Here is a 23937-nt window from a genome sequence, read left to right on the forward strand (position 1 = left end):
AAGGCAGTGCTTCCATCCAATGCTATTTTAGTATCATTGTTATTATAGTTTTTTTTGTTACTATTATGAATCATATTTTATTTCTATATTTTCAGTTTTATTTTGCTTTTAAAGTTTTTGTAATTTTCTAATAGTGTTTGTTTTGTTTAAATATGTCTATATAGTTTCCTCCCATGTGTTCAAAAAACTTTATGTAAATCTTAAAATTAACTAAAATATTAATAAATGAAATGTACATTATATAAATAATGAACAATGTACTCAAATAGTCTTGTAGAAGCTACAAAATCAAGGAGAAAAGGACTTTATTCATTGTACCAACAGACTTTGGCAAATTAGCAATCTTCGCATTTGGAAATGCTTTTTTTTTCTCGGCAATGTCAGGGCTGAAACAAATAAATAGCACTTTTTTGCAGATGTACATTGCTGGAATAAAGATGCATTGCTTTTCCTAATTAAAAGACATAAAAGTGTGTTGTGAAAGTAATACATCAGCTACTAAAACATGATTTTCTCCTTTTTTAAATAAAGCTTTTCAGTTTCTTAAGTACCTTCAAAAGCATGTTTTAGTAAAATAAATAGAATGATCTCCATTTTTAACATGCACAACTGATTTGTGTGGGAAAAGTATATATACACATGGTTTGAGATTTCAATGACAGTACCTTATCATTGCACATACACTCGTACGCACACACAGGCCGAGGAGACTGAAACACACACATACACACATTTTAACATACTTACAAATGCAGATACACTATACATATCTCCCCCTCTAAGCTTTACTACATCGTCTTTCAGAGGGCTAACCTATCAAAGTGATAAAAAATGCAATGCTGAACATAACGAAAAAGAGGAAATTCTGAGTCCGAACATCACATTTTTAACATCTGAACAACACAAGAATCTTTTTTTTTTTCATGTTAGTTTTTTTTTTTTTTTTTTTTTTTTTACATAACAATCACAAAGATATGGATTCATGCATTATGAGCTTTGTGTTTTGATTTTCTGCCTCTCCCGGCAGGAAATCATAAGTCGAGGCTTGATGCTTCAGTGCCGTCAAACTGTACATCATTACTCTTTTTTTTCCCCACAAGTTGATTAGGGTAAGATGAAATGCTACTTCTGAGAAAGTCAAACAATCTACAAGTAACTAGAAAAAAAAAAAATCTCAGCCTCAGGCGCCTGGGTGTCCAGAGCTGGTGCTTCACTGCAGAGAAATAAGGACTAAGTCTTCAAGTTCACTTGTCTTTCCTGTTTGTCTATCTAAGATGTTTCGTCTTTGAGCTTTGTTGACGATTCTGTTGTATTTCCTCGACAGGCGGAGTCTGACTTGTGAGCTGCAGCGAAGTGACCCACTTTTGCCTTTCCTTGTCTGTTTAGGTTTTCATGAAGCAAAGTAGGAGCTCTGCATGGAATACAGTCGGTCGATGGGGTTACCGACTCTTGCTTGCATCGAGCCTGCTTCTGATGAGGCCATGAAGCAGTCACTAAGGCTGGTCAATGAAGTATCACTGTCAATGTCGTGGAATATTGAGTCGTTTCCTGAGGTCAGAGAAAAGACAAAACTTGTGTCAATATGATGCTGTTTTTGTCTGAATCTATTGATTTATTGAAAAATACATTAAAAGTAAAACTCATATATACAATGTCCTAAATACACTCCTTTTGTGATGATCATGTTTTAAATTTCTGTATTAAAAATAATTTTGATATTTTTGGGGGGCAAGTCAAAAATGGAAGAGTGATACAACTGTCCTCATAATGAAATAAAAATGTTGTTGGGACATAAGTTGGGACAGTGGCAAAATAAAAGTGAAAATATTATAGAATATCCACTTTGAAGCGTTTTGAAACACTGATGTTTTGAGACCTCAGATGGCATTGCATTAGAAACCATCATGCTGCTGAGTACTCAGAAAACTGCTGTCACTTAGTCTGCTGCTGCATCAAGAATGCAACTTGAATCTCTGTCACTCTAAGAGAAAGCTATACATCAATTCTATGGAGTGATACCGCCGAGTTCTCTGGGCCAGAGCTCATCTTTGATAGCCAAAAAGACAGTGGAATGGTGTGCTGTACTCATATGAGTCCATATTTAAACTTGTTTCTGGGAAAAATGGATTTTGAGTTCTCAGTCCCAAAGACCAAAGGGACCATCCAGACTTTCATTAGCGAATGAAAGAACGAGTCAATCTTTCGTTGTTATCTGGATCGCCTCATCTTCAGTTCTCTCTTCACAGCAGTTCAGTCAGTGTAATGTTTGAGTACATGAATTAGTCCGGGATATTGTTTTGTTTTAACTCAGAGGGAGTGTCAGCCACATTAAAAAAGTTAACAGCTTAAGTCATTTGTGGATTAATGCGTATTGGAGCCGCGAACCGTTTCAAACGATTCAGTTCGATTTGGTGAACTGGCTCAACCGGTTCACTAAGAAGAACCGATTAAATCGATCCAGAAAGTGAACCGGATATCATTACACTGCAGTGAATGCGCTCACAACAGACCTCAAAGAGAAGACAATGCTGAATAAAGTCGTAGTTTTTGTCATTTTTGAACCAAAATATATTTTCGATGCTTTCAAAAAATTCTAACTGACCCTCTGATGTCACATGGACTACTTTGATGATGTTTTTATTACCTTTCTGGACATAGACAGTATACCATACATACATTTTAAATGGAGGGACTGAAAGCTCTCGGACTAAATCTAAAATATCTTAAACTGTGTTCCGAAGATGAACAGAGGTCTTTCGGGTTTGGAACGACATGAGGGTGAATCATTAATGACATAATTTTCATTTTTGGGTGAACTATCCCTTTAAGTGTGTAATTTTTTTAATTGAATTGAATTTAAAATATCTGTGTGTGTGTGTGTGTGTGTGTGTGTGTGTGTGTATATATAATGTTTAATCATCACAAAAACAACATAAAATTTATGACTGTTCAATTATGTATTTGTATGTGATCCCACATGCCAGACAATCTTATATTGTTAAACTAAATTGTTTTTCACTAACAACCGAGCTAATAGCAAATGTTTACTTCTCAGCTAATCTTCCTGCTCTATCATTTTCCTTGTGGGCACAGTTAGCTGTAATACGCTTTCCAGTACTTAATGACACCATTCCGCAAGACAGTGACAGGTTGATGGGCTATGGTTTTTTAATGAGCTGGCAATGTTGTCTGTCCCCGCTGTTCTCCCATAAACCCAAGCTGGAGTGTGATGAGACCGGGGATTTGGGCCTTGCCATTCAGGAGAATGAATGACAAGACACTTGGGACTTGTTCTTAGGCTGCCTGTGACCGATGTCTCCAGATTTATGTGGCTAATGCTTGAAGTTAATGTCAATAATAGTGAGAACAATTGGAGTTATGCAGAAACAGCCTCACTCTGAGGAATTACAGCTCGCTTCTTCCTCAAACTTTACACCAAATTTTGACGAATGTGGCTAGCTCTCAATGGTTTTGCTCAATGTATTGTTTTGCTAGCAGACCCATGGATGCTTTCCCATGGTACTTTGTGCGTCAGTCATCATGGTTAACCATTGTTGTTTTACATGGCGCACCACAGATCATCGTTTGGCTCTTTAACGAAAATCCAATAGACAGTGTCACACAGCATAACAGACTACACCATTAATCCCTATGAGACCCGGGCGAATAAACCAAACGGGACGCTCTGGGAACAGTGAATGGGGCGAGTATGGTTTTGAAACACACTGAATTCATTTTGGAAGGAAAACTTCAAAATAAAGTGGTGCATTTGTGTAATCTCATGAGGAAAGAAGGGTGGTATGGTTGCATTATGTGAACCTTGTGGTCCCAGCTTCAGGGAGCAAACATGACAGAGCTCATGGGTTGATGCTCACCATATGGATTCATGTGGTCGCCGGGCATTTGAGGAGGGGTAAGGCCCTGCTGGAAGGGGTCGGTGCTGTAACCATTCTCCATAGCAACCATCTGTTGTTGGGCTGGAGCCAATGGCGTGTAGGAGTTCATCATTCCTTCCATCCGATTGGACATCACCTCTGGAATGGGAAAAAAAAAAGTTGATGTTGATCAGCCTTTGAGATATTCTCATGGTAGGGATGACTGACATCATTTCTGCGAACTGGAGAGCATAGTTAGTTTAACAACTGTACATAATGCAAAACATTAATGCTTCATTTAGTAAGAATTGTTCTTTCTAGTGGATTAGGTTTCTCCAAAAAATCAAGGCTGGGTCTGGTATCTGGCCTCGAAATCAAGTTGAATTTCATGAAAACCAACAAACAAGAAACACTCTTGTTCTGTAGCGAGAGAAGACGCTGTGACACCAGCCCTATAGGGCAGTACTCTATGAGTCATACTCAACGCCAAGGGCTAGGAATGACTCTTGTGGCTTCCAGTCTGGAGCCCACCATCTCAGCCCTCTGCTTTTGAGTGGTGAGCTCTCGCAAGAAAGATGTCTGCATTTCATTTCTACAGGCTTCCACAAGTTTCCATTACATCTTCTACTCTGATGCAAAGACATCTGATGTTGAGTTTTACCGCACTGACACTTTGCTAGCCCATAATCCAGGATTCTTCAAGTAAACTAAAATACAATTCAACTCAAATATAACTAACAAAATAAATACAAATAAAAGCAATCAATAAAAAAATACTCTAAAATAAAATAAAGTATAAAGTATTCTGCCCACCAAATCAAAAGTGGTCCAACTAACATGCAGAACCAAAAATAAATGTCTGTATATATATATATATATATATATATATATATATATATATATATATATATATATATATATATATATATATATATATAGGGAGAGAGAGAGAGAGAGAGGACCAAAGCAAACCCTTATGACTGTATATCAATACATTTTTTTGTTTTAATATTATATAATTTAAACCTTTTTATGACAAGACAAAGCCAATTCAGGTTGTAAAATGGCATGTGCAACTCTCAAAAACACAATATTTATGAATATTCCCTGATGGTGTAAAGTAGTATAAAGGTGGTACAAAGGTTTTCATGATCATCCACTAAGTATGTCTTCATCTACAAAGCAAAATTTTTGTTTTTTTGTTTGTTTTGAATTTAAACGATTTTACTTTTCTTGCTTTTACTGACCCAATAAAGTTTTGAATTGGCGGTTAAGCTATGAAACACTCTCGAATCACAACATGACGCAGCAAGTCTTTCCTAGAATGTTTTCACACCAATCATTGGCCCCATAGCTGAAACTATTGGAAAGCTGACACTTATAACCAAGACAGATAGGATTTACGATAACAAATATAACGATGCATTAACCGTGGGGCTCCATTGGATGACATATTCCAGCCCAATTCCATGATTCATGACATCATGGACTCCTCAAGACCGCTATGGTATTTCCCAAAGGGGAGTCTGACTTCACAAGACTTCTCAATATCCCAGACCACCAGAATAGTTCATCTACACCTAGCTGTCTCTCTAGAGCGTCTCCATCACCCTATCATTTTCTCTCGTTTCTCTGAGAAAACATTTCTATTGGTTCATGAGGGTAAGGTTCATGACCAAAGATGGATCACTATCTGACTTGAATTATCCCATTAAATGTGACACAGCCAAAGGCCACAGAAGTGCTGAAGCAAACAGAGAGAAACTAGTGTCAATGTGATGACTTTACACTTCTGACATTCGGCAGTGGTCTTTTTGCTCTACGCAGCAGAGTTAAAGCTTCATAGATGAATGCATCGTGAGAATAGTCCAACATCGGTCTTTAAAATAAAAGTATTATTGCTTGTGGATTATCACTGAAGATGATTTAATGATCGTCTGGATTATGGCTTTGCAGGAGAGCGGGCACAAGGGGGTCTGTTCAGCAATAAAATGTCAATATTAACCCTCAGTTTTACACAAAATAAGGACAGGAAGACTAGCTTTTATCTCAAACAACAAAGACTGTTTATTTGTCTCTTTAAAGATCAAAAATGTAAATAAAATGTGCTAAAAGGTCTTAAATATATAATAAAAAAATATTATGAGCCACATATATTCAGTAGAATTAATATTTTTGATTATTAAAACAACAAAAAGTTGCTTAAGAATTTAAAATGTAAATAGACTAAGTGTTATAATTGATTTTAAGAATTTAAAATGTAAATAGACTAAGTGTTATAATTGATTTTAAGGTCCTAAATTTATTAAGCAATGTTGTTAGCGTATATAGAGTATAGTAGGCACTGAATGTTTTTATTATTAAAATTTAGCCTTAAGCAGAAGTACTTTTATCCAAGACAGCCATAAGAGGAAAATGTGTTCTCTGTATTCAAACTTTATCTCTAAAATAAAACTGCTTCACAGTTATTTCCACAGTCTCTAAAGTGAAACGCAGAAAGTGAAGAAATAAATATGACTGATGGAGGAATGGACTCCACTGCCTTACAACAAATATTTGTACAGGAATTAAGACTCTTGAGCTGTAGAGGAAACATTTGTCCTCCTCCGTAGAGCTTGGAATAATATTCTTCATGTTTCTATTTTCCAGACAGTCTCATCCAAGCTCATCTGTTACAGAAGCTCAGTTGGATTGTCTCAACAGCATATTAACTGTCCAAAAAAGACGCTACTTGAGAGATTAGCTCTTCAACAGCCTAAAAAACGGTGTTAATACATGGAATGTTGCCAAGCATGACCAGAAACAGATATATTCTTATAAATGTGAAGGCCTTGAACTTGGTGAGTGTAAAGATAACAGACACTCAATGGCTCATCCTTTGCGCCCAGCTGCATGGCAACTTGAGACAACCGCTTTACTGAAACTGGGATCCTAGGCCACTTCCAGCAAAGGAGGGAACGGGGTGGGTGGATCGGTCAAAGTGGAGGCAACTTCAATGTGCTTATGTTGTAAATTAATTTGTCCACCTCCACACTTCCTTCTCACACAAGAGCTGCACTCGTTTTTCGACCTAATCTACAGTGACCAGGGGTCATCGCCTTTGTCACTCACCCTGTTTTTGGGAGGATGGACACGACTCATACATTGATGTTGATGTGGATAGAGGTCAGTTGAGAATCGGGATCCCTCACTTTTTACCATTAGATATTTATGATTTATGCAAAGTAAAAGTTAAAATAAACAAAATTGGATAAAATGTTTTTGATTGTAGTATTTTTAGCTGCATTTTATTAAATTCCATTACAAAAAAAAAAAAAAATGTTAATGCGACTTTTTATCTCACAATTCACATTTTTTTTCTAGTAATTGTGAGATATTAACTCACAATTGCAAGCTGTAAGGAAATAAGTGCGAGATATAAATTCACAATTGCGAGCGAAAACAATTCAGATAAATAAAATTCGGATTTGTTTCTCAGAATTGCAAGTTTCTGACTTAAAATTCTGACTTTATAACACGCAATTGTACGTTAAGTCAGAATTGTGAGATGTAAACTCGCAAGTCTGAAAACATATCAGTTTTTTTTCCCATTCAGAATTGGTCTTTATGGCTCGCAATTGCGATTCAGAATTGTGAGATTCAACTTGCATTTGTGAGATTAGCAGTTAAGGCCACCTAATATGCGACCAATTGTTTTCATCTAAACTTTCTTGCAATTGCGAGTTTATACAGTATCTTGCAATTCTGACTTTTAACTCACAATTATGAGTTTATATCTGGCAATTATGACTTTCTTATAGCTTGCAATTGTGTGTTTAAAGTATATCTCACAATTCTGAGAAAAAAAGTAAAAATTGAGAGTTTGAGAAAAAAAGAAAAGCAATGCGAGATGTGAATTTGCAACTGCCATAAAAAAAAAGAATTGTGAGATAAAAACTCATGAAAAAAGTACTTTATTTTTTTTTTCTCGCGCAGAAACAGGCTTCCATAGCATTTAAATAGTTTTAATAAGTGAAATTCCACAGGATTCTTAAAATTCAAAAAACAGTCTACAGATTGGAGATGCTATGCTATTCATTTATGTTGATTTCCATCTTCCGTCTTTCTGTCGCATTTTGGGCCTATGCAGTTGCCTTTAGGTTCATGTCAGGACATTTTACCTTGGCCCAGCCTTTGGGAGTTCTGCTGCTCCTGTTGCTGCTGCTGTCTCCGCGCCAATTTCTTCATCTGAAAAAATAACGATAAAAGCACAATCAGAAAACTTCGCGACTCCCCAGACCAACTCTCGGCTATCTAAAGAGAGATGCTCCTTGTTGTTCACCTCTGCTTGAACTACGCCAAGCTTGATCTGGCTGCATTATATTATCCACAGCCTTTTGAAGATAAAATCAGCGCTCTGAGGTGGGTTTTAGACACTAACGCAAGAGCAGGATGGATGTGAATACATCTCTCTCAAACTCTTGGGGAGTTTTTTGTGGAATGCGTCGAGAGGTTAAGCTTCAGGCAGATAGCGACTGAGATTTGCTGTCTCGAGCCTCGCTCGCCTTTTCCCTTTTGGCAGCAGTTGCGAAGAGTTTAGTGTGTTGTTAGAGGATTACTTGAAAATTGTTGTGTTATCTGGTCCTTGGATGTACATTATTAGGTTTGTGCGGGTAATACTGGATGATTAATAAGGTAGTGTTCAGGGTCTGGACTCACCTTAGCTCTCTGGTTCTGGAACCACACTTGAACCACGCGGACGCTCAAGCCCGTTTCTGCAGCCAGCGTCTCTCTTACCTAGATTACACAACAAAAATCATTGATTTCTTTAGTGACGAGTCTGTGTAATATATGGAAGCCCATTTCCACCTTGTGGAGTGTTTTAAAAAAGTATTTCTTCTCATAAATGTGTCTTTATTTCAAAACATATTTCTTACAACTAAATCTCACAATTGCTAGTTCATTTGACCATTTATGACTTTACATCTCAGAATTGCAACTTATTAACATATCTCAAAACTTGAACATAATTGCGACTATTTCTCACAACTGCAATTTTATTTCTTACAGTTGGGACTATCTCACAATGTTACAGAAATTATTTATTAAAACTATAACTTCAAATCTCAGTTGCAATTTCATATTATTTCACAATTGTGATGTTGTCACAGTCTTTATTCCGTGTTATTGAAACTTTCTCTTACAATATGACTGCATCTTGCAATTGCAACTGCATATCTTGTAATTGTGATTGTTTTCTCATTTTATTTTACACAATTGCAATATCTCACAATATAATTATGCTACAGTGTATATCATAACTCGGACTAAAAATTTAAATCGCAACTTCCTATCTCAGAATTGCGTAATTAATTGCAACTTTCAAGTAATTGTGATATCACAACTGCAAATTTATATATCACTATTTCTTATTTTCTTCATAAGTACCCATTTTATTTTCTCGGAGTCGTGAATGACTTCGATAGAAAGATGGTGTTCATGAGATGGAGGAAACTGATCTCACCTTTCGGCAGGGTTTGGAAGAAACCTCGAAGGATGCCTTGAATGCACGTCTCTGCTGCGTGGTGAGGATGGTACGCGGTCGCTTAGGTCTTCTTGGGTCTTTCCCATCATCTCCTTTCCCAGTTCCTCCTGAGCCCTTCTCCGGCTTGATATCCAGCTCCTCATCTTCGCTTTTCTCTGGAAAGAAATCCATCATTCGTGATGTTTTTGTTCTTTTCAATTTTAAGAGATTTAGTCACAGAGCATCCATAATGAAAGGAGACACATGTGGTTTTAATACTTTTGTTATCAATTTATTAGTGCATGAGTGGGTCACATCAACTGCAAAACAGCATCTCTGACTGTGAAATATGCGAATTTGTCATTGGAGTGGACATTGTGTCATTTAAAATTAATAGTGCATGGCCTTGGCTGTTTTACACAATATAAATCTTTTATAAGAATCCAACGCAAAGGGGATGCAACATTTTGGAGAAGTTTTGTAAGTGGAGTACATATGAGAAAAGAGGTCTAATATGCAAGGGAACTGAATTAGATAGCAAAATCACAGATTCAAACAGCGAACATGCTCGCAAAAAGAACACTACGTGAGCAGAATTTAAGTTCGCCAATCCATAAAGTTCAATATCTCACCTCATATAACAAAATGTACACTGCCTGTTCATATGAACTAATCAAAGTGTCTCAATTAGTCTAAGGTGATCCTCGGGCGGGTTAATCAAGCCTGCCCTGTGTCGTGATAATCTCTCTCAGTAGGTCCAGCTAATGTGCCATATTCACAAAATGGCTCCTGGCTTTCCTACTGTAATTATTATAGTCAAACGGGGGATTGGCTTTATTGTTCAGTGGGTGGAGGTTTCATCCAATAAGCCACATCAGCTTGTGTTTAATAGAATAATAATAGTAACTAGAAGGTACATTTCCTGAAGAAAATGTGAGTGGTGCTTGCAGTGGCAAAACTCTGCGCCCTGTTGCTAGGTTGTTGCAATGAGGTTGCTACGGTGGTTGCTAAGGTACCCTGGGTGGTTGCTCAGGCGGTTGCTAGGGTCCCCATGATGGTTGCTAAGGTACCCAGGGCGGTTGCTAGGGTAATCTGAATGGTTGCTAGGGTCTTGCTATGTGGTTGCTAGGGTACCAGGGGTGGTTGCTAGGGCGGTTGCTAGGGTCCCCATGATGGTTGCTAGGGCGGTTGCTAGGGTACCCAGGGTGGTTGCTAGGGTAATCGGGGCGGTTGCTAGGGTGTTGCTATGTGGTTGCTAGGGTACCCGGGGTGGTTACTAGGGCGGTTGCTAGGGTCCCCATGATGGTTGCTAGGGCCGTTGCTAGGGTACTCAGGGTGGTTGCTAGGGTAATCGAGGCGGTTGCTAGGGTGTTGCTATGTGGTTGCTAGGGTACCCGGGGTGGTTGCTAGGCAGTTGCTATGGTAACCAGGGTGGTTGTTATGATTTTACTAGTTGGTTGGTAGTTGTCACAGATGGTCACTATGTAGTTATTATAGAGTTCTTAGCCCATTTGAGCACTTAGCTAATCACTATTAGCATGTAGCTAATCACTGCTAGCATGACTAGCATGTTGGAAGTCCAGTGTGCTAGCATGAGTCAAAAAATCCAACCGCCATGTCTGTACGATGTTCTGATGCAGAGATATAGGTCGTGCAAAACGGTTGCTAGGGTACTCCATTTGGTTGCTATGGAGTGGCTAGGCAGCTGCCAATGGTGATACTCCAAAGGCTGCTGGCCAATATAAACCAACCCCCATGCCTCTACGATGTTGTGATGCGGAGATATAGATCTTGGAAAACGGTTGCTAGGGTACTGTGTTTGGTTGCTAGGGAGTGGCCTGGCAGCTGCCAATGATGATTCTTCAAAGTCTGCTTGACAATATAAACCAACCCCCATGCTTCTATGTCTTTCAGATGTTAAGGTATCTCTCTATACTGTGGGTTGCTAGGTAGCTCTTAATGGTTGCTAGGGCGTGGCTAGGTTGTCTTGAAGGAGATACATGATTGGCCGTTTGCTGCCCGAGTCAAACAAGCCCACCCTCATGTTTCTATGACGCTTCTATGCAAAGTTATTCATTTGATCTTTTTCAATGGAAGTCTATGGAGCTTGTTGCTATGGCGCTCTATATGGTTGCTAGGGCGTGGCTTGATAGATTCACAGTGATCCTGAGAGGCTGATTGGTTGCCTGATTCAAATGAGCCCACCCCCTTGTCTCTATGACACTGTGATCCTGAGTTATGTTCAATACAATATCCCTATGTAATTTCCCATAGTAGGAAAAGCACATTGTTTCATGGGCGATCCCTCACCATACTATGTCAATGGGGCAACTTTGGGGGTCTCTAGCACCCCAGGGGTACAACTTGTACCCCTCTGAGAGGTGTCCTCTCGCACAGCCTGATAGCCTCTCCAAATGTGGTGATTCACATGTTTCTGCGAATTTCTCTCTCGGAGCTACGATCCGTCAAAGTTGGCCGTAATGCGTTGTCTATGCGATTTTTCGGCCGATATTTCGCCCGGTGTACGAACATCGTACGCCCGATCGCTTATAAAAGTCATAGCACACCATTCCCGATTAGGCCGCACGATTTGACGCCTGTTTCGTTGGTCTGTGACGAAAACTGCGGGACTAGTTACGCGCCGAAATTTGTACGGAAGAATAATAATAAGAACTAGAAGGTACATTTCCTGAAGAAAATGTGAGTGGTGCTTGCAGTGGCAAAACTCGCCCTCTGTTGCTATAGGGTGTTGTAATGAGGTTGCTAGGGTGGTTGCTAGGGAACCCGGGTTGGTTGCTACGGTACATGGGATGGTTGCTAGGGCGGTTGCTAGGGTCCCCATGATGGTTGCTAGGGCCGTTGCTAAGTTACCCAGGATGGTTGCTAGGGTAATCGGGATGGTTGCTAGGGTGTTGCTATGTGGTTGCTAGGGTACCCGGGGTGGTTGCTAGGGCGGTTGCTAGGGTCCCCATGATGGTTGCTAGGGCCGTTGCTAGGGTACTCAGGGTGGTTGCTAGGGTTATCGGGGTGGTTGCTAGGGTGTTGCTATGTGGTTGCTACGGTACCCGGGGTGGTTGCTAGGGCGGTTGCTAGGGTCCCCATGATGGTTGCTAGGGCCGTTGCTAAGGTACCCAGGGTGGTTGCTAGGGTAATTGGGGCGGTTGCTAGGGTGTTGCTATGTGGTTGCTAGGGTACCCGGGGTGGTTGCTAGGGCGGTTGCTAGGGTCCCCATGATGGTTGCTAGGGCCGTTGCTAAGGTACCCAGGGTGGTTGCTAGGGTAATTGGGGCGGTTGCTAGGGTGTTGCTATGTGGTTGCTAGGGTACCCGGGGTGGTTGCTAGGGCAGTTGCTATGGTAACCTGGGTGGTTGCTAGGCAGTTGCTACGGTACTTGGGGTGGTTGCTAAGGTGTTGCTAGGCGGTTGCTAGGGTGTTTTGGCTGGTTGCTAGGCAGTTGCTATGGTCTCCTGGGTGGTTGCTATGATGTTACTAGGTGGTCGCTAGTTGTCACAGATGGTCACTATGTAGTTATTATAGAGTTCTTAGCCCATTTGAGCACTTAGCTAATCACTATTAGCATGTAGCTAATCACTGCTAGCATGACTAGCATGTTGGAAGTCCAGTGTGCTAGCATGAGTCAAAAAATCCAACCGCCATGTCTGTACGATGTTCTGATGCAGAGATATAGGTCATGCAAAACGGTTGCTAGGGTACTCCATTTGGTTGCTATGGAGTGGCTTGGCAGCTGCCAATGGTGATACTACAAAGGCTGCTCATCAATATAAACCAACCCCCATGCCTCTACGATGTTCTGATGCAGAGATATAGATCTTGCAAAACGGTTGCTAGGGTACTGTGTTTGGTTGCTAGGGAGTGGCCTGGCAGCTGCCAATGATGATACTCCAATGGTTTCTTGCTAATATAAACCAACCCCCATGCTTCTATGTCTTTCAGATGTTAAGATATCTCTCTATACTGTGGGTTGCTAGGTAGCTCTTAATGGTTGCTAGGGCATGGCTAGGTTGTCTTGAAGGAGATACATGATTGGCCGTTTGCTGCCCGAGTCAAACGAGCCCACCCTCATGTTTCTATGACACTTCTATCCAAAGTTATTCATTTGATATTTTTCAATGGAAGTCTATGGGGCTTGTTGCTATGGCGCTCTATATGGTTGCTAGGGCGTGGCTTGATAGCTTCATAATGATCACGAGAGTCTGATTGGTTGCCTGATTCAAATGAGCCCACCCCCTTGTCTCTATGACTATGTGATCCATAGTTATGCTCAATGCAATATCCCTATGTAATTTCCCACAGTAGGAAAAATACATTGTTTCATGGGCGATCCCTCACCATTGACTTAGTATGGGGCAACTTTGGGGGTCTCTAGCGCCCCAGGGGTACAACTTGTACCCCTCTGCGTGGTATGTTCTCGCACAGCCTGATAGCCTCTCCAAATGTGGTGATTCACATGTTTCTGCGAATTTCTCTCTCGGAGCTACGATCCGTCAAAGTTGGCCGTAATGCATTGTCTATGGGATTTATCGCCCGAATTATCGCCCGCCGGACGAACATCGTACGCCCGATTGCTTATAAAAGTCATAGCACCCCATTCCCGTATAGGCCGCACGATTTGACGCCTGTTTCGTTGGTCTGTGACGAAAACTGCGGGACTAGTTACGCGCCGAAATTTGTACGGATCTATAAGAAGAAGCAGAATAATAATAAGTATGTGAGATAATAGTAGTAGTGCTTTGCCTCCGGCAAGCACCACTAATAAGTATGAAGAATAGTAATAGTGATGCCTTGCCTCCGGCAAGCACCACTAATAATAAGTATGTGAGATAGTAATAGTGTTGCCTTGCCTCCGGCAAGCACCACTAATAATAAGTATGTGAGATAGTAATAGTGTTGCCTTGCCTCCGGCAAGCACCACTAATAATAAGTATGTGAGATAATAATAGTGATGCTTTGCCTCCGGCAAGCACCACTAATTAAAAAAAAAGGTGCCAAACTCCATAACGTGGCCTGGTTCGAAAGTTAAAAACCCAAATGGGCATGTTCCCAGCATGACCGTTTTTTCGACATTAAGGGCTTCTGCAATTTGGCACTAGTGGCTTTTGTGGCATCAGCAGTGAACATCACTGACGATTAGGCCTGCAAATGGTTTGGCCTTTTTAAGTGTTCAGCGGGAGATACAAACATGATGGGCTGATTCGGTCCCCTCTCTCTCATCTGTTTCTGATCTCTTTTTCTGTGGTGTACTGCAAACTAAATGAATTCTTAGAAATTACACTTAACTTCATGCATTCAGGTCAACTTAGAAACAAAAAATACAGTGCATACCAAAAAAAAAAAAAAACGTACTAATGAAGAATAGAAAACAGACAAATGTCCCAGAAAGTTGACGGAGTCTTGCTAAAGCATCTGACTAATTTCTCTGTGTTTGACAGAGTGGGCTGTGTGTGTGCGCATGCGTTTAAATGAGATCCACATGGGGATGGTAAAAGTGAGGCTTGGTGAGATGCCTCATTACCGTGAAGTGAGGGAAAAGGAGTCTGAGGGACTGATAAGAGCAGGGCCTAAAATCCTTCTTGTCACTCAAAGAGATTCAAGCTCTTCTTTTTCTTTCCAACAACTTGTGGCAGAACTGCTCTTCATCTGCTGGATGTTGTTTAAAGGGGCTATACTTATATTTTCTCATTTTTTTCCTTTTGTAGAACACAGAAGAATATATTTCTAAAAATGGTTCTAGTGTTTTCTGTCCATACAATAAAAGGCAATGCTTTGGCAATCATTGTATGAACAAAAAAAGAGTTGAAGCATTCTTCGAAACACCACAGACCATGATGCCAGAGTATTCATTAATCCATGTTTAGGGGAGTTACAGAAGGTTTTCTTTGTTTTGTGTTGTACAGAACAAAGAAAGCCTTCTGAAACTCCCCTAAAAATAGATTCATGAATACGCTGGCATCATGGTCTGTGGTGTAGAGATTAGGCTGTATTCATACCTGAATCTGAGTCATCAGGGCTGACAGAGCCGAGGAGGTCTTTCTCCCTCTCATAGTCGCTCTTGCACAGCAGCTGTCCGTCCTTCAGTACAAACTCGTCTCCTTTCCTCAGCTGTCGGTCACATACACAGCAACAGAAGCAGTTGAGGTGGTACACGCACTCCAGCGCACGCATCACAAACTCTGTGGGGGCGATTTTCTCCAGGCATCCGCTGCATTTGGTCGCAAATAACCTGAGAAAGTGACAAAGAGAGAAATGTGAAATTGATCAAAAAATCTGTCTGAAAAGACATAAGGTCAAAATTTAGCTCAAAAGGTTTGGGGTCGGTAAGATGTTTTCGAAGCTTCTTAAGGTCTTTGCACACTCCGAAAATTCTCTTGTGAACTTTTTGCACATAAAAAATAAACATGATCACGCTCACACACTTGCTTCCAAAACTTTCATCTGTCATAAAACATTTTTTGGATCAGGCTCTTTTTTCTGCGTTTTCGTATCTGTAGCAAGCCAGATAGGAAAGGATGATGAAAAAAGAAAAAAAAAGAGAGAAAAAATGCATTCAAAAATTACGTAGGTACTCAGTGTAGAAGAACCTTTAGAGTCATTTAAGCTGGATTCATGTGATCAAAAATGAAGTAAAAATAGAACAAAATCTGAAATATTATTACAAATTAAAATAATATTTAATTTTTTAATATACATTAAAATATAATTTATCCCTGTGTTGGCAAAGCTGAATTTTCACATCATTGCTCCAGTCATCAGTGTCACATGATCCTTCGGAAATCATTCTAAGAAGCTGATTTGCTGTTTAAGAAACAATTCTTATTATCAATGTTAAAAAACAGTTGTGCTGCTGAATATTATTGTGGAAACCATAACACATTTTTTTCAGGATTCTTTGATGAAGAGAATCCTCAAAGAGTTATTTCTTTGAAATATTTCTAATATTATAACCATCTTTACTGTCATTTTTGATCTATTTTATGTTAATAAATTGTCATAATTACAAAATAAAAGAAAATCTTAATGGGCCCTATTTTAACGATCTAAACGCAAAGTGTAAAGCGCAGGGCACAGGTGCACTCAGGGCGTGTCCAAATCCACTTTTGCTATTTTAACGATGGAAAAACGGTCCGTGCACCGGGGCACATTTTTGGAATGGGTTGTCCCTATTCTCTTAATGAGTAATGGGTGTAACGTTCAATAAACCAACCATTCCCTTTAAGAGCGAGATGTGCTTTAGACAAATGGGCGCAAATGCATTTGCTAATTAAACGACGTGGTGCTGGACGGGAAAATGCGAAACTAGCAAACACACTTGCGCTGCGCCTTGCGCACTTACGCCGGGTGTATGATAGGGCCTAATATCCCCAAATGTTTCATGGCAATGTACAGGCCTCATAAATAGTTGAATTCTGTCATATTTCCTTTTCAAACATTTGCACTACTTTAATGGTGGGAAAACAAACAGCATAGTGGTTTGAAATGACATGACAGTGTGTAAATAAAGATAGATTTTTTTTTTGAGTGGACTTCCTCTTTAAGAGATTTAAAACTACAGTAAGAGTAAAGCATCAGAAGGCATCACAACACAGTGAATGTCTTTACATGTGCTTGTCCATCATAGTGTGGTGATTAAGGGGGCAGGGGGCAGGGGGCAGGAGGTTGAGCCCCTGAGCGATCAGCTTTGACACTGGCTCATCTGTTAATGCAGCCTGGATAACTAACTCCTCAACGCTTCAGCAGAACCCAATGGGAGGAAATACGGGATCACCTCTCGACCCAATGCACCAGCAAACCTCAATCAGTGGCATGGGCCCTCAGCTCCACTGACTTTACCCTGCTCACAGCAGTGATTAGACAGGCTCCAGCGCCACTCACACAATGCTACCAAAACAGGAAGTTATTTCTGAGGGAAGAGATGGCTTAAAATTTTATTTTTTGATAGATTTCTATTTTGTGTGTGTGTGTGATTAGACAACAACTTGTTGATCAGAGAAAAACAAATATATCATAAAATATTAAAACAGAAACAAAAATATTTTTCACACATTTTTTTACACTATTGTTACTATGAACTGATCTCCTGTCAGATAAACTCTTAAATCGTATGCTAAGCCGCGATACATTTCTGTTTACATAACAGACCACGGCCACCCCTGCAGCCTTCATTTCCTCTTAATGGTGTTGATAAAATCATTTTGGTTTGATTACAGGGGGCGATATTGCCATCTCGCTCTCATCTTGTGATGTTCAGCGAGAGCACACCTCTACAGGAAGTGGGTGTGTGACAGTGTCCAGCCCATAAAAGCTGATTTATTAGCCTTGGTTCTTTTGTTTGCTCGGGCTGGTAGGACAGCTGCCCCGGCGCTTGTGCGTATCTCTGCATTTCATCCGTGGCATTGTTCATCGGGAGGGAGAGACAGGGAGAATGCCCATCATCATCATATTCTGTTGATGGTGGACAGGGTTGGTTGACAGTGATGAATACGTGTTAATATGAGTTCAGATGAATATGTGTAAATATGGTGGGTTTTGTGATGGTAATTTCATTGTGAGATGGTGATGGGGGACTGCTAATGACAGCCCGCTGGACACACGACCAGCTGCATCGCTGTTTGTTGGAGTTTTGTATAGCCGGGCATTTTTTTTCCGCGACTGTTGTTTTGGATGTCAGACATTCTAAGGGCGTCCTTTGAGATGTCATGAGAATAAAATGATATGGCATACAGTGGAATCATCTTGCCATTTATGGAGCAGCATCATTATTAATTCTGGAAAATAACTGGCAAACTTGAGTTGGTTAATATTTTCTAATCACATGAAAATATATCGTTTAATTTGGCTTATTATCCATTATTTCACTATATGTTCTCTTGATAATGTTATACTTACTATTAATGAGATTAATAAATGGGATTTTATTTGAACTCATTCACAAGTGGGTCATCATATTTTGAGATCTTCGGGATCCAAAACTTTGAGAACTCAATATTTTTGGGAGAATAAAAATATGGTTACTGGCATTAGCAGGCTGAACATAAGTTTATAATCTTTTATTTATTGTGGGACAATAAGAAGATTAGAAGATTTGTATTTGCCATTGGAAAGCTATTAATCCTAACTAAACTGTTTGCATGCCAACAACTCTCTTGTCTTTGTGGGATATCCATCTACCTGGCTCCTTTCTCCAGTCTGAGTGAAGGAATAATTCTAAGAAACACTTCTTCGTCATTTTGTGTTTAGACACGGCCTGATCTGTTGTGGTTACTCCCAATTGTTCAAGCAATTACATCCATACAGATTTCATTAATCACATGAAAATAGAATTATATTCCCCCCACAAATCAAGTTTTGAAGATTAGCATGGTTGTAATTTTTGGCACGAAGGCCACAGTGCTGTGATATGATCTGGCGAAACATCTGTAAAGAAGATGAGTTGGTAACAATAACAAGATGATTTTGCACATTCCATCATATTTATGGAGTTTTTGCTGTCTAAACACATCCAAACACAGCGTTCGCGTTAAACAATGGCTGACGTAATATTTTGGCTAGATTAACCAGTTACAAGCCGGATCTGTCAAACAAGTCAGACAGAATAATGAATCTGTCATCATGATTCGAACGTTTATTCAACAATGCGAATCCTCGTCAAAGACTCCAGTGAGAAAAAGGCCGGAAAGCACAGGAAATTAACCCTATTGAGCAGTGGTGACACTTTCTAGTTTCCACCGCTCACCTCGACACCGCCCTGCTCTCAGGATCCTTCTCATCCAAATGAAAACATTCCCTTTCATCCGCCTCTTTTCTTTTCACGTCCTTTTTTCCCCACCCGTTCTAATCTTGTAAGCCATTATTTTTCTATTTCCCCTCTCTGTCACTTTGCATTATTTTTGCTGCTGTAATTCCCATTTGTTCCTTCTGGAATCTTCCTGTCCTGGCTTTGTCCCGGCATCTAATCCGGACTTTTTGGCTGTCGTCAGCCCCCCTGACCTGTTCCCCATTCTCAGCGGGACATCTGATGGAATAGCCACGCATGACGCCCCTGCTATAGCAACCACACCTCTGCAGGAAGGCGACGGCTAACTTTTCGGATGGGCAGAGAAAGCCTTTCACAAGCTGGCAGCAGAAGTAAATCCTTCTTGGAGGAACAAGGGGAATTAGCAGGGAGCAGTGAAGTAGGGTTTAACCCTACCCCTTTTTTTTCCTTTTGAAAGGCACAGTCACTTCAACTCCCACTGATCGCCACAATCAAACAGGGCAGAGGCGGGGGGTAACAGAAAGAGAGAGGGAGGCGTCCGGGATGAGGGGGGTGAAAGAGAGCAGCCCAGTGAATGATACAAGCGCTGGATTGTGGAGGAGCCCCTAATCCCACTTTAATACCTTTCCAAGTTCAGCGTCGAAAGAATGCACTTTAAAACAACACCGCAGTGTGAGCAGGCAAAGGAGTGCATTGCTCTCAATCCCCCGTAACATTACCTGATTAGCCTGGGTGAGCAACAGAGTATGGGCACACAGGGGTAGAGCGGACCGGACGTTAGGACAGACGTAAACAACGACAGTTCTTACTGGGATGCCGCACTTTTTCTGGAGGGGATTTCTGTCCTGTGGTTTGAGATGAAAGCTGAAGAGAGACTAGAGAGTAGAATCCTTCAGATGCATCTGCACATCTGGGCCTTTTTAATAAACCTCTACAGTGAGGGAAAGTACTACCAGCACACACAAAACTCAAGATCTACAGATCCCAATTTTTTCTGCTATTGGTCTCAAGGAGCAAAAAGAGTCTGAAGAATCATGTACATTATTGAGCTGCCTAATAAAACATCTAAAATAAATCAAGTTAAATAAGTAATAACGATCTGTTATTATTAACAAATATGACAAATAACGAACAAGCAAACAAACAAACCAACAAAAACCTTCATGGAACATGAACATACCATTTTTTTTGTACGTGATATGTATTTTATTGCAAATTTAGATTATTGTGATGTTAGCTTAGCAACATGCTAACACTAAACTACTAGTCAAGTTATCAGTGCAGAGTTGCTATGTAGTGTAGAACAAATCAGTCCATAGCATTTTCATTCTAGATGGAAGGCATAGTAAGCAATAGACTGAAGTTGAAATAGTACTTATTTTGGATACTATGAGGAGAGTGAATAATGTGTGTGAATGATGAATTATAAAGCCAATACTGAGTCATTAATACAATTTACAACAAAAAAGTGGGAAGAAAAACACAGACAAAACAGGATTTTTTTATTGGGGGTGGGGGTGGGGTTGGGGGGATTTAAAGTCCCTCAAACACCCAATTTGTTTGTCCTGAGGATATAAACTCAATAGCATAGATCTGAGCGTACCGATTAGCAGATAAGACCCTCGCATCTGGATCAACAGACACAATTCAGGCATTGCCATGCCAATATTGATTCAGACCCTCCCAGATCCAGACCCCACGAGTCAAATCAGAGATAATCCACACAGATAACTTCAGAAAAGATCATTATCAGCTTCCAGGCTCTCACAGTCCAGTGTAATCGCCAGAAGAATCGCTATTCATGCACCAAGACTACCTGTTTGGTGAAAAGAAATGTCCACCCTTGGAATCTTAGAGCAACAGGTACCAAATTAACTTCAATAAAATAAAATAAAAATCCCTGTTAAATAAATAAAAAAATAATAATAATGGTTTGAATCTGGCATGCGCTAAGTCCCAAACTTATTACCCTGTACATTACATTCAAAAGCACCAAATTCCTCCACGTTCCCTGTTTTCTGACATGATATTATCCCTGCGGGGTGACAGAGCGTTTGACGGCTCATCAAAGGAAGATATTTCTGAGATAAAAAAAAAAAAAAAAAAAACGTCTAGGCCCTCACCTTCCAATTCCACTCAGAACGGTTGCTGTTGAAGTACGCGCTTTCTCTTTGAAAAGCTTCTGAACAACTTAAAGTGTGACAACATCTAATGCTTTCACCACATGTTGCCAATGATTTCCCGACCACTAAAGTCCTTCCCTCAATGGCTCTAACTCGCTGATAAGGATCACATACCCAGAGGAGATTAAAGATGAGTCTAGAGAAGGGAGAGAGGTGTGGGGGAGTGTGCAGCTCGATAATCGTCGTACATTTTGCAACATATGCTCTCATTCCCACCTATCCTCTCGTCTGTACTGAACATGCATGAAAAAAACAATAACAAAATCCTGTAACAATTTTGGAATGGATTCTTATGTCACCACTTTTCCATCAAAGGCTCTGTCTAACAGCTGTAAATAATCACTTTGAAGACAGTCAGTCCCCCCAGGCTTCTTCTACTGAGCCCCCCAGGCCTGCGTTGTGTTCTGGTCGTGTCAATCATGAAGACACGAAAGCTGAGGTGTTTGTGAGGGGGGTCGGTTGAAGGAGAGTTGATGGACACTGCATCTGGGAGCTACCTAGTTACAGGCTACATGGCTTCTATGATCTTTTTTTGTTTTGTTTTGTTTTGTTCATCTGTGAAATGGATCTTGTCTCCTGGGTACCGACACAGAAAGAGAGAGCCAAAGAAAAGTGAGAGAAAACAGTTTAGGGCAACTTCACAGTAACAGATTAGAAGTGGGGGGGAGGGGGGACTATTTCTGAATGGTGCATATTCTTTGGGAAATTCTTCAAAAAAATATTCTGATATTGCATTTTTCAGTTTTGAACGTTTGAGAATCTGATTAAGACATGCCGTGACACTTTCCACACATACAAATGCTGGCTGCGCTTACATACTGCTGGTCATACTGCACATTTTGCACTTTATAATTGAAAAGACTATAAAATTAAAGTACATTTATATTACTTAAGTAAATATGAGCACTAAAAAATCAGCATGTGAAGCTCAGTACAACCCCAAGCCAATATCATGACTTGGTTGTGAACGACTAACATAGATAAACATTTTGGGGGGTGAGATTAAATGCAATTGATTATAACTCAAGTCCTTAAACTTTAAACACAGACTAAAAAATGCTGTTTCATTAGACCAATACCATAATCATTAAAGTAAAACTTCTCTTTAATAATCCATGAGGAAATGGGCCTCTATTACTGCTTAGTATCAGCGTTTCTCTTCGGCGTGGAGAGATTACAGTGTGAACTAATGAAGGCAAATAAAGAGTATCTTCACCACGTTCCCCTGGGCAAGCTCAAGTCAATGCTAAAAGCTGCTTAATCACCTCCCTCTCTATACTAAATTAGCATAGTTATGGGCTTTAAATTGAGGCTCTTTGTTTTTTAATTAAACTCCCAGCAGGTAAAAGTAAAACACATTAGAGGAGAATGTGCACCTTCATTACTGGCCCAGAGGTGTTATCCTCCATCAGACAATCTTTGGGCTCTTTTTCTCTTGAGGAACACTGAGGGAAGATCTCAGAAGACACGTTCCATCTCTCACTTTGTCCCCTGCTCGTTTAAAATATCTATCAAATTAGAAGCAAACTGTTTTTGAAGCTTGTGGGGTGTTGATGATATGCCTTGTGGCTAACAAATGGCTCGTAAGCTGTGGTATGAGTCACCATCCCAACGAAAAGCGTTGTGTGATCATCTGCCTCGCTGTGATGGAAAAGCGGATTTGCCTAGACAGGTTCTCCTTTGGTCTATGACACCATTGTCTTGTGCATCTAAGAATGCTGGGAGGTTTTTAGCACAGGTAGGTGGCTGGCTGGCTTCGGGGATTGTTATTCATATTTGTTTTGCAACAGCTGATTTATTACCCCACAGAATTCAACACCTGAACTGTTATATGGCATGCACATGAATTCCCACCATCGTGAATCTGCCATTTAAGACTATTGAAATGAATGATGAGCATCACAGAACATCTAATCACCGCAATCAATGCGACGAGGATGTGGATCGATGTCGCTTTATGCTCTGAAGAAATCCCCAATACAGCTTTACGGCCATCAACATCGCCAGCATACACAATCTGACTGGTAACTCTCATTATACAACATATTTCATGTCCAATCTGTGTTTTTGAGTGTGCTTTAGATCCAAAAACTCATGTGATGTTTGAGGACTTAAATGAAATCAGTACCTCAGGGTTCTGTCCTACTCTTTTGAAAAGTGGTTTTGTGACATGTTAGATTTTCTCTTTCTGTTCACAGAAACACATGTTTCGTGCGGCTCCTGACAGGAAAATATTCCATGCGTGGCTGAACGCCCTTATTGATCTGACAAACTGAGCTGTATCACAACGTAAGGAGATGTATTCAAAAATACGATGCGTTTTCTACCTGGTTGAGCGGTTAAATCAAAAATGCTTTCTGCTCCGGTGAACTGAAAGACGTAGAAACTCGTGGGGTCATTCGCAGAGGTAGGAGGCACGGCTGAGGGTGAGTATCAGAGTCTACACACTTACCTCAATGCCTTTCAGTGAAACATAGGGCCAAGTGCAACATTCACAGGCAGAGTTAACACAAATCAAGCTGTCTCATATATTTCTGTGAGAAAATTTGGGCAGAAAAGTCAGTCTACTGGTCAAACTGTATCTGGAGACAGAGTATCCCTGATT

At 40.3% G+C, this 23937-nt stretch overlaps 1 protein-coding gene across 1 annotated transcript; it reads right to left on the bottom strand.

Annotated features, from left to right (window-relative positions):
- Positions 1 to 288: 288 nt before the first annotated feature.
- LOC113099674 (LIM/homeobox protein LMX-1.2-like) lies at positions 289 to 15626 on the bottom strand (the record flags this gene model as incomplete). Its single annotated transcript, XM_026264563.1, has 6 exons — positions 289 to 1548; positions 3876 to 4034; positions 8036 to 8102; positions 8574 to 8651; positions 9379 to 9554; positions 15386 to 15626. Coding segments are annotated over 6 exons (879 nt in total), but the record flags the coding sequence as incomplete, so codon positions are not given.
- Between the last annotated feature and the right edge of the window lie 8311 nt (positions 15627 to 23937).

This window comes from Carassius auratus, unplaced genomic scaffold, assembly GCF_003368295.1.
Source record: "Carassius auratus strain Wakin unplaced genomic scaffold, ASM336829v1 scaf_tig00217010, whole genome shotgun sequence".
NCBI classification, from domain to species: Eukaryota; Metazoa; Chordata; class Actinopteri; order Cypriniformes; family Cyprinidae; genus Carassius; species Carassius auratus.